Raw genomic sequence first — 10,755 nt, 5'->3', positions numbered from 1 at the left:
TTAAAAGACAAAATTTACTTGAGAAAAAACAATTAGGTAAATTTTGTGATCAATTTGATATGGACCTACCTAATAAAGGTAAGAAGAAAATTAAAGATAAAGACGGAAAACTTTATAGAAAGAAAAGACATTTGTCTGAAAGACAAAAAGATAAAAAGAAGAAAAGAAAAGAACACCGTGATTTACGGGAAGCAGAAAAATATAAAGACAGAAATAAATTAATAATTTGTAGAAAATGTAAAAAGTCAGGACATTATGCTAATCAATGTTGAGCTAAAAACAAAATTAATAATTTAGAAATTGATGAAAATCTTAAAGAAACATTATTTAAAATAATAATGGATTCAAATAATAATTCTGATAGTGAGCCTGAGAATTCTTCAGAATCATATAATTCAGAAGAAATTCTAGATAATGAATCAGATATTTCAGATCTAGAAGAATGTAATAACTGTATACAAGGAAAATCTTGTATAAATCATATAGAAAACAATGATGATAAAAATGATGATTTTTATAAACTCATGTCTCAATTCCAGGATTTAAATATAAATGTTTTAACTAATAATAATATTTTAGAATTCCTTAAAATGATTAAGGATCCAATATTGAAATATACAATTATAGATCAAATGAAGAATAATGATTCAACTAGTAATAATAATATTCTTGTTAAACAAGAACAAGTATATTCTATGAAAGAAGTAAAAAATCTTTTATAGAAAAAATGTAGTAATCAAAATCCATTTACTATACATGATTTAATCAAAGAGATTAATAATCTTAAAGAACAAATAAAAATTTTACAACAGAATAATACTAATCTTAATTATCGTATTTCAGTTATTGAAAATAATAACAAAAATTCAGAAATTTTTGATAATATTCAAGATATCTCATTCCCTGATCCAACTCAAAAACATTTATCTGTTTTGAGTATGATTATATCTCAAAAATGATATACTAAGATTACTTTATTAATTGATAATTCTTATAAGAAAAATTTTATTGTTATGATAGATAGTGATGCAGATTTAAATGTCATACAGGAAGGATTAATTCCTACTAAATATTTTCATAAAACAACTCATTCTCTATCTCATGCTGGAAAAGAACATCTAGAAATAAATTATAAATTACCAAAAGCATATATATGCAAAGATAAAAACTGTATTTCAACCAGTTTTTTATTAGCGAAAGATATTTCTAGCAAACTCATACTTGGACTTCCTTTTATTTATCAAATTTATCTTTTAACTTATATTGATGAAACAGGTGTTATAGGAACATATCAAGGTAATCCTATTTCCTTTCAGTTTATAACTAAACATGTTCATAGAATTTTAAATAAATTACAAGAAAAGATTGATAGGAAAACTTTTCAAATTAATTCTTTAAAAGAAGAAATAAACATTTTAACTATAGATGATAAATTACAAAATCCTAAATTACAGGAAAATATTAAAATTATTTATAATAAATTTTCATTAGAAATATGTAATGATATTCCAAATGCTTTTTGGAATAGAAAGAAACATATAATCTATATTCCATACGAAAAAGATTTTAAGGAAATAAATATTCCTACCAAAGCTCGTCCTTGTCAAATGAATTCTGAATATTTAGAATTATGTAAGAATGAGATTCATTTTTTATTAGAAAAAGGTTTAATAAAGCCTTCTCAATCTCCTTGGTCTTGTACTGCTTTCTATGTTAATAAGCATTCTAAGCAGGAAAGAGGAGTTCCTAGATTGATAATAAATTATAAACCTCTTAATAATGTTTTGAAATGGATTAGGTATCCTATTCATAATAAAAAAGATTTATTAGATAGACTTGTTAATGCAATCATATTTTCAAAATTTTATTTAAAATCAGGATTTTGGTATATTCAAATAAAAGAATCTGATAGATATAAAACAGCTTTTAATATTCCAATAAAACAGTATGAATGGACAGTTATTTCATTTGGCTTAAAAAATGTCCCTTCAGAATTTAAACAAATTATGAATGATATTTTTTTATCAGTATAGCAATTTTATAATTGTTTATATTGAAGATATTTTAGCCTTTTCAAATAATATTGAAACACATTTTAAACATCTAAATATGTTTAAAAACATTGTTATACAAAATGATCTTGTAATTTCAAAGTTTAAAATGATTTTGTTTCAAACAAATATTAGATTTCTTAGTCATATGATTGAAAAGGAAAAATAATTCCTATACAAAGAAGTATAGAATTTGGTTCAAAATTTTCCGATATCATAACTGATAAAACTCAGTTACAAAAATTTTTAGGGAGTTTAAATTATATTTCTCCTTATATAAAAAATTTAACAAATGATTTTGCTCTTATATGATAGATTAAAGAAAAATCATTTATCTTGATCTAATAGACATACTGAAACAGTAAAAAATATTAAAGAGAAAGTTAAAAATCTTCCTTGTCTAATGTTCGTCAATCCTCAATGGGATAAAATTGTTGAAACTGATGCTTCAGATATAGATTTTGGAGAAATCTTAAAACATATAGATCCTCAAACAAAACAAGAATATTTAATTCGATTTTATTCTAAGAAATGGAATAATGCCCAGAAAAATTACTCTACAGTAGCAAAAAAAATTTATCTATTTTAAGATGTATTTTAAAATTTCAAGATGATTTATATAATCAAAAGCTTATTATAAAAACTGATTGCAAATCTGCAAAATTTATGTTTTTAAAAAATTTTAAACATGATGTTTCTAAACAAATGTTTGCAAGATGATAATCTCATTTAGCTCCTTTTAATTTTGAAATCATATACAAGAAAGGTGAAGATAATCACATATCAGATTTCTTAACCCGAGAATATTTATTTTAATGTTCTTATTTACAGATATGAATTCTCGAGGACGAGGAGATTCCTCTTATAGAGGAAGAGGTGGTAGGGGAAAACCCCCTAATATAATTGCTCAACATGGAAAACAGAGGCTTATAGCCTAGAATATTTCCAGTTCATCAGCCAGTAATACTGAGCAAAATGATTCATTATATAATGAATTCCAAGAGTTTCTGAAACAGAAACAGAGAAATAATACAGATTCTCAGTCTCAAGCATCATATGCAAACATCATTAAAAATGATGAAGGTGATTCAGCTCTATATATAGAGTCAAAATATAAAGATTTAATTCTTCTTATAGAAAAAAAAGATACCTAATGAGAAAAAACTCCATGGACTATTATGGAAAGATACTTAACCAATACATCATATGTATATGGTTCATATAAGCGAAGATGATTTTTTGAAAATCTTCTATTATCTACAAAAAGTGTTCAAATAATTCATTTTTTTAGTAATATTCAACAGAATGGAAGTTATAACTTCTCCAAGTTTATCATTAAAAAGATTATATCTATTGAAGAATGTGGTATATCTCCATTAGTTGAAAAAGAATTTTATTCTCAAAGTCATCAAATGAATTTTAAATTTAACTTTTGGGATTATGTTGAAAGTTTTAATAAAACTCTATTTTATGAAAATGAGAAAAGAAAGCATACATGATTTTTAAAAATATGTGAAAATGTTTTCCATTATCCAATTCTTAATTGGCTTTTAACATGGTGAAAAATATTTGGTCCATCAACAAAAATTTTGCCAAAAATTTTCATAAAACCAATGATTAATACTTGGTTAAATGTTTCCCCAAGTATTAAAAAATCATTTTCTGAACATTGAATCGATGAGAAGACTTTATGTCTATTCTTCATGTAATTTAGAATTCCATGGATATGGAGATGACAACAAGAATTCGGTTACACTGATGAATGCATTCCTTGTCTATGGAGAGTCAGTTCCACAAAATTTTGGGACAAATTATTAAGGGATGATCCTGATACTGGAAAACCTTATGGTTTCGAATCTCTTCAACATATGGAAGAAAAAATTTCTTTATATCAGAAAGACTTTTCCAAACAACAAGAAAAAGAACATGATTCAATGAGTCCATTTAAGATTCTGACTCAAAATAATTCTGATATCTACTCCAAAGATTTGATGATAGAAGTTTATATTGATGAAATGAAGAAAGATCTTTATAAGCATATTGGATATTCTGACTCCAAATCGGACAAATCAATGGCTTCCGAATCAAATGAGAATCAATTTATTCATCTCATGTAAATGCAAGATGTACAAGACCCAGAGAAAGATATTCCTAATTTAACTCATATCAGTGATATTTTTTAAATTTCAAAAAATTCTATAAAATATAATATTAAAGATGATTAGGATATTCATCAAAATATACTCGACCATGAGCCAGACTAAATTGAATTATTCTCATGAAAGATTGTTTCCAATTCAAATTCCTACCATCTCTTAAAGCTGCTATTAGCCTTTCTGGTAAATCTTCTAAAGTTAAAAGTCTACATGCAATTTAAATTAACCCTTTATGAATAAATCTATAATTTTTCTTATAAAGTAAAATATCTTTATTGTTTAACAACATGATAACCATTTTTTCATTATATAGAAGTACAAATGAAGTACAGATGATGATGATTATTATTATTATTATTATTACCTTTTAATCAAGCATAAAAACCAACAGAAACCCCACCACTTCCAATTTTCATATCATTAATAACTACCGAGATTTTACAGAAAACACTTGAAAATTAAGGATAAATTAAAGGAAGAATTCAGAATTATATATTAAACAAAGATCCTGAAATATGATCTTTTTCATAAATAAATAATAATAAATGGAGATCATAAATCGAAAAAAAAATTTAACCAAGGTTGGTTAATTAATGGTCATTAACACCGAGCAATGCCATATCAAAACCCAAGAATGTATGGAAGAACAATTTTGCGTCAATGAAATATCACCACCATCTAATGTACCAGGCATGACCAAAAACACACAACCTTTTCGCTCTAACATGATCCAGTTACATAAAGTCATGTTCCAAAGCAGCATAAGTTTAGTTTATTAGCCAGTTTACACAATTATCAGTGTGTTTGGACGAGCACGTAATGCGCCCTTTACGAAGACGAACCGGAATTTCCTGGAGTGAACTTTAGGGACACACTATTGACGCAATGGCGCTCATCAGTGGGTGTACCGAATCCTTCACCTTTGAAAACATGCCCGAGGTGTCCCCCACAAGCTGCACATGTGATTTCTACCCTCCTTCCGTCGGGGTCAGGCTGTATGAACATGTGCACGATGCAAATGTAACTCGCTTCTTTTAAGATGCACGAGAAGTATGGAAAGATGGAATGAATGGAAAAAAGAGGAACCTACATATCGGTTTATGGCTCCAGGGAGACCCTCGAAGAATGCTGGCCAACCACAACCCGAATTAAATTTGGTTGTGGACTTGTACAGAGGTGTTCCACACCCTGCACACTGGTATACACCCTCTTCATAGAACTTGTCATAAATCCCAGTACCTGGATATCTGTTAGCATTTGTATGCACAAGTAAATGTCGTAGATATTGGTGACATGTGGTTCAAACTTCAGAAAATAGTAATTCAACCCTTTACTTCATAACATATCCTTGAAATGAGCAAAACAAGATTGAAGCTATGGTACTTCATGATGAGTATTAATGGCAGCTTCCCTTCAGGTTCAGACAAGAGGGGAATAAAAAACTGAGTAAAATCAAGTACAATTGGTGTTGAATTCTCTCCCACTAACGCACTAAAAACATCAACAAATGCGAATTTCAGTTAACTGAGGCAAAAACCAGCTTCATCACCGCTCAAACGTGCTAGAATATCTGGCACACTAGCACCCAAATTCACCCTTCCCTTACATTTTCAAGAAAGAAAAGGTCTAGGAATAAAAATTTGAGCCTCATGATTAAATCAATCAAGAATTTCGGAAGCTATCATCATTTCTCAACAGATAAGCAGATTGACTGACTTTGCAACATATAACTGTTACCAAGCAATTGACAAAGAAAAAAAAAGACTTCCTAATCCAAATAAAGCCAGTGACACCGGTTGATACACTAGGATAGGTCAAAAAAGATTTGATCTTTGACATGATTGTCAAAAACTCGATTCAGTAGGGACACCAGATTTGATCTTTAACATGATTGTCATAAACTCGATTCAGGATTATCAGAACTGCAATAAAACTGCAATAAATATATATGTGAATCATAAAGATTAATGCTTACTTGTAGTATATATTCTGAGATATATAAAGGGGAGTTGTTTTGAGACAATTAAGAGAGAACAAATACAAATTTTAGCTTCAAAAGTTTGGCCATGGACGCAGACCTTGAGCCTGATTTTTTTTTGATGGATTGAATTGTTTTTATTCTCTTTCATTCCCTTATCATTATTATGATTGCGAAAAACTTCCATCCATTTCACACCAAAATGAGAAATTATTAAGTTAACATGATTCCCAACAACTAAAGTAATAAAATCATCACCAAATTATCCGTTCATGAAGTGATATTCAGTGTTCGGAGGAGGAAAACAACAGTTATCCCAAGCACCCAAGTTCTTTAAACCAAGATTTAAAAACAAGAATTGCAAAATCAAGAACTTGAACAGCTAGATTTCAAGAAATGCCAAGACCAATGAATCCCACAACGATTACAAGAACTGACGAGCAATCAATCTAACTTGACCGAACACATAAACACGGAATCGAACTCACTCGGTGCCTTTTTCTCTGAGAATCCGAAACTGCTCGGGCGAAAGAATTGCACGCCACTCCTCCTCTGATTTCTGCACAGGCCCGGAAGCCGTCATAGCCACAACTCCGCCTCTGAACTCTCTCCTGCACCGATCAACGCTGAAGCCACAAAACCCACCAGATGAAACGACGCAATATCCCAGGGGCTTCGTGAATAGAAAATGGGTGGAGTGGTCTCTGTTGGAACTGGTAACTGGGTATGCTGATCTTGGTATAAATCTTGAGATGAGAGAGGTGGGATGGAGAACGAGCGTTCTAGAAGATGCAAATGGCGATATTCTAAGGATCTGGGAGCCCATTTGGTGGGAAAGATCGAATTTTTTTGTGCGGTGCAGATGGCCAATTCAACCAGATAGTGCGTGACAGCCTCGCGCCACCAAATGCTGGCTGCAACCATATGGATAAAGTTTGGTTGGATACATGATCCAAATTGGTAAAAACTTGTGTGAGACAGTCTCACGGGTCTTATTTGTGAGACGAGTCTCTTATTTGGGTCATCCATGAAAAAATATTATTTTTTATGCTAAGAGTATTACTTTTTATTGTGAATATGGGTAGGGTTGACCCGTCTCACAGATTAAGATCCGGGAAACAGTCTCACATGAGACACACTCATCCAAATTAATGGAGTGGATTTGGTTTTGGAATTTTTTTTCTTTTTTTATTATTTCAATTATCAAATTGAAGAAAATGAATACAAATTCTTTTGCACCTTCTCTTTCTTAATTATTATTCTTCTTTTCTTTTTTTCCAAAAGCAATTTCTTCAACTTCTAATATAATGTTGTGTTGGCTTCCATTTATATCAACAATCTTGTACATGAAAACTTATACGGTAAAACATCTATAATTTAATATTTGATAAATTATCTTCTGAGATGTCAACTACTCGTATTTCTTCAAAATATACTAGAAATTTTTTTCTCTTTTATACTACTCGGCCGAATCACATATATATTTATATAAATATTTTGCATCATTTTAAAATAACACAACCGACTATTATTTGAAAATCCAAAAGAACGTATTTAAAACATAAAATCGTAAACGGTAACCAAACCTAAATTTAGCATTCTTCAAAATAAAGTATAAACTCTTAAATTTCTCAAAACCACTCAAAGCATCATAAGTCATAAAATCTTTGAAAAAAATTTAAATCATAAACGTAATTTTGCGGAAAACTAGCAACGGTCATCAAGTTGTGTGCACCTTCAGTCCAGCTAGTTTAACCATCAAGTCCTCCATTAACATCAACATCATGTCCACCTGCATCGATCACACCTAGTGAGTCTAATGACTCGGCAAACCTTAACCATGATAGCAAGTAATACATATATATTCACAAGCAACAGTGAAAGATACTTTTAATAACATGAACGTAAATTTTAAACATTTTCCTTTCATCGTATACTTTTCTTTTCTTTCATCATTTACATTATATGTTTATCTTTTTATTGAAAGATCCTTAATTGTGACTTTCATATCAGCTGTGGGTCGATGGATCCATCTATGTATAATCACGGTACCGGGCGGCGGGGACATCAGAGACACTCTTACCCGTCAACTGAATATTGACCTTACATATCATCGTATCAACGTATTAATCACAATTAATTCACTTCTTTCAACCTTTCATATTTCCATCACTTATAAAATTCATGCATATATTAATCATTTTTCTTTTAAATCAAACATGCAACATGTCTTTTAGCATTGAAGTTTCATCACAAAATCTCATAACCATTTAAAATAAGCGTTTTAACATTCATTACATTATTTAAGGCACTGCCAGGACGTCTAACATTTTTCAGGTGTAAAATGATTATTTTGTCCCTTAAACCCTAACTTTTCCAATTTACCCTTAGACCTTAAAACGACGAACCAAATCTATCCAAACTTAACATATCACCTTAAAATACACCCATAAATATTTCTTAAACATAAACATAAGCTCCTCGACTAATTTTTCAATTCGTATTTAAAAAATTTAGACGTACGTCTCGGTTTTAACCCGAATGGGCTCGAAACTAACCAAACTTGAACCATAACTTATTAACATCTAATCATACCATATACAACCCTTTAAGACCTTTGATCAAGCCTAGGACAATTGCTGAACTTTCCTTTGCCCTAGGTTCGAACCCTAGCTTGGCCAACCTTGAGTTTCTTCAAGCCTAAGCCCTAGCCATCATGGCCAACCCCTAACCATCAACCCTAGGACCTGAACCGAACCCATAGCAAGCTACTGGACAGAACCTAACACCCCAAACGTGCCCAACCCTTCAAGGCGTGCCCTAGGAGGCTTGCGCGACTTCATGCTTGCGTCCTAGCCCCTTGCCTTCACACCAGCCATCGTGTGGCCACCCTAGAACCATCATACAGCCCCCTTAGGGCTACTGGTCATGTCCTAACAGCAGCTAAGGCCATGCCCCTCTAAGGAAACCTTATCCGGACCCTAACCCATTTACAAACCAATTTTTTTTCATCTTATTGCCCTATCTTATCTAGCCTTTAAACATACACCTAAGGGCCCTTAAACATGTTAAAAAACATCTCTTCTCATATCCCTATTATGACAGCCCTTTTATGCAACATAAGGAAGAGTTTTAAAAGATGAAAACTCTAGTTTTATCATGTTTATATCATAAAAACGAAATACAAAGTGTATCATGTTTTTCATGCAAATATGTATCAAAACATATAGTATGGTGTGAAAGATTAGTGAATGAAGATTAAAGCGTGCTTTTACATTTATTACGCACGAAAAAACGGCTTGCAATGCGAGGGATGTGACGAGGGAAAGACCTTGCTAAAATTCTTCAAGCTTTCGTGAATGTTCCTCTCAAATTCGTGTGGTGTGTGTAAGTCTGTGTGCTGATGAAGAGTCTTTGTAGTATTCTAGGGTGAGGGGCGTGAGTTTTTTTGAGGGGTTATTAACTGAAAGTTTAATATAAAACACATGATGCAAGCTTAGACCCATTAATCTAGTATAGTAGGCCCATTAGATAAAAATTAAAGTATTTTGCTTGGGAAAGTTTGTGAAAATATTAGCCGAGTTCTCAAAAAAAGTCGTTATTAGATAAAAATCGAAGAATCCGTGCATTTCATGTTCGCAATCTTGATTTTGATGTTAACAAAACTTGTTATTTTGTTTCTATTAAATTTACCTAAGTGAGCAGAAATCTGAAACTGATCAGGCTTCGAACTGATAAGTTACCGAGCCAAAACTGAAGCTATCGAGACGCAAACTGAAAGCGCTAACTGATTGATCGAACTGAACCAGTCCAACAAAATTATCAGAGATCAGTTCCATTGATTGTCCAGCCGATAGGTAGTTCAGCAGAAGACCTTCAGAAGCCGGCGATCTGATGAAGAGCTCAACTGATGAAGAGTCCAGCTGATCAGTTCAACTGAAAATAATGAAATCAGTTCAGCTGACGAGCCAACTGATTTCACCGAACTAGTTCAACTGACCAGTTCAAAACATCAGTTAGGAATCTACTAGTTTGCAGAACACGACAAGCTTATCTAAATGGAATCCAGCTGCGTGCATTATGGAAAGCTTTTTGTCTAGTCAAAGGACAATAATGGACGTTGTAGCATAGCTTAAAGACAAGATGTTCCAGAATAACTGTCAAAAAGGACAAAACAAATATCGAGGAATGAATTCAATTGCAACAGACATATTTGATGAGTCTTGGTATACGATCGCATTGCTGCTGTAAATACAAACCAAGATCATCAAAAAAAAAAAAGTAGAGTGAAAAGATATAAGAAATGGCGTGCTCAATTCATATCAGCTTACAAGAAGCAATAAGCCCAGAGGGAATACTTCAACGTGTTATCAGCTTAGATTAGAAGCACAATTCCCTCAGTGTGTGAGAACACTTTCGTGTTGTATTCATAAAACAATTCTCACACACACACACACACACATCACCACTCAGATATACAGAGAAAAGAGCGTATTGAATAGCCAAGTGAGTCTTGCAAAAAGGCGTAAAACTTATTTATGTAGTCTTTAACACATAGACGTAAAACAAG

General features: G+C 31.6%; 1 protein-coding gene across 1 annotated transcript; it reads right to left on the bottom strand.

Annotated features, from left to right (window-relative positions):
* Positions 1-4,678: 4,678 nt before the first annotated feature.
* Positions 4,679-7,099, bottom strand: LOC140973574 (peptide methionine sulfoxide reductase B5-like). Its single transcript, XM_073436484.1, has 3 exons — positions 6,674-7,099; positions 5,298-5,454; positions 4,679-5,200 (listed from the first exon to the last, which is right to left on the bottom strand). The coding sequence occupies exons 1-3, from the start codon at positions 7,009-7,011 to the stop codon at positions 5,036-5,038; spliced, it is 660 nt and encodes a 219-aa protein (XP_073292585.1). The 5' UTR covers positions 7,012-7,099; the 3' UTR covers positions 4,679-5,035.
* Positions 7,100-10,755: the final 3,656 nt, after the last annotated feature.

Source organism: Primulina huaijiensis, chromosome 3, assembly GCF_012295235.1.
Source record: "Primulina huaijiensis isolate GDHJ02 chromosome 3, ASM1229523v2, whole genome shotgun sequence".
NCBI classification, from domain to species: Eukaryota; Viridiplantae; Streptophyta; class Magnoliopsida; order Lamiales; family Gesneriaceae; genus Primulina; species Primulina huaijiensis.
This window is presented reverse-complemented; position numbering and strand designations above follow the sequence as displayed.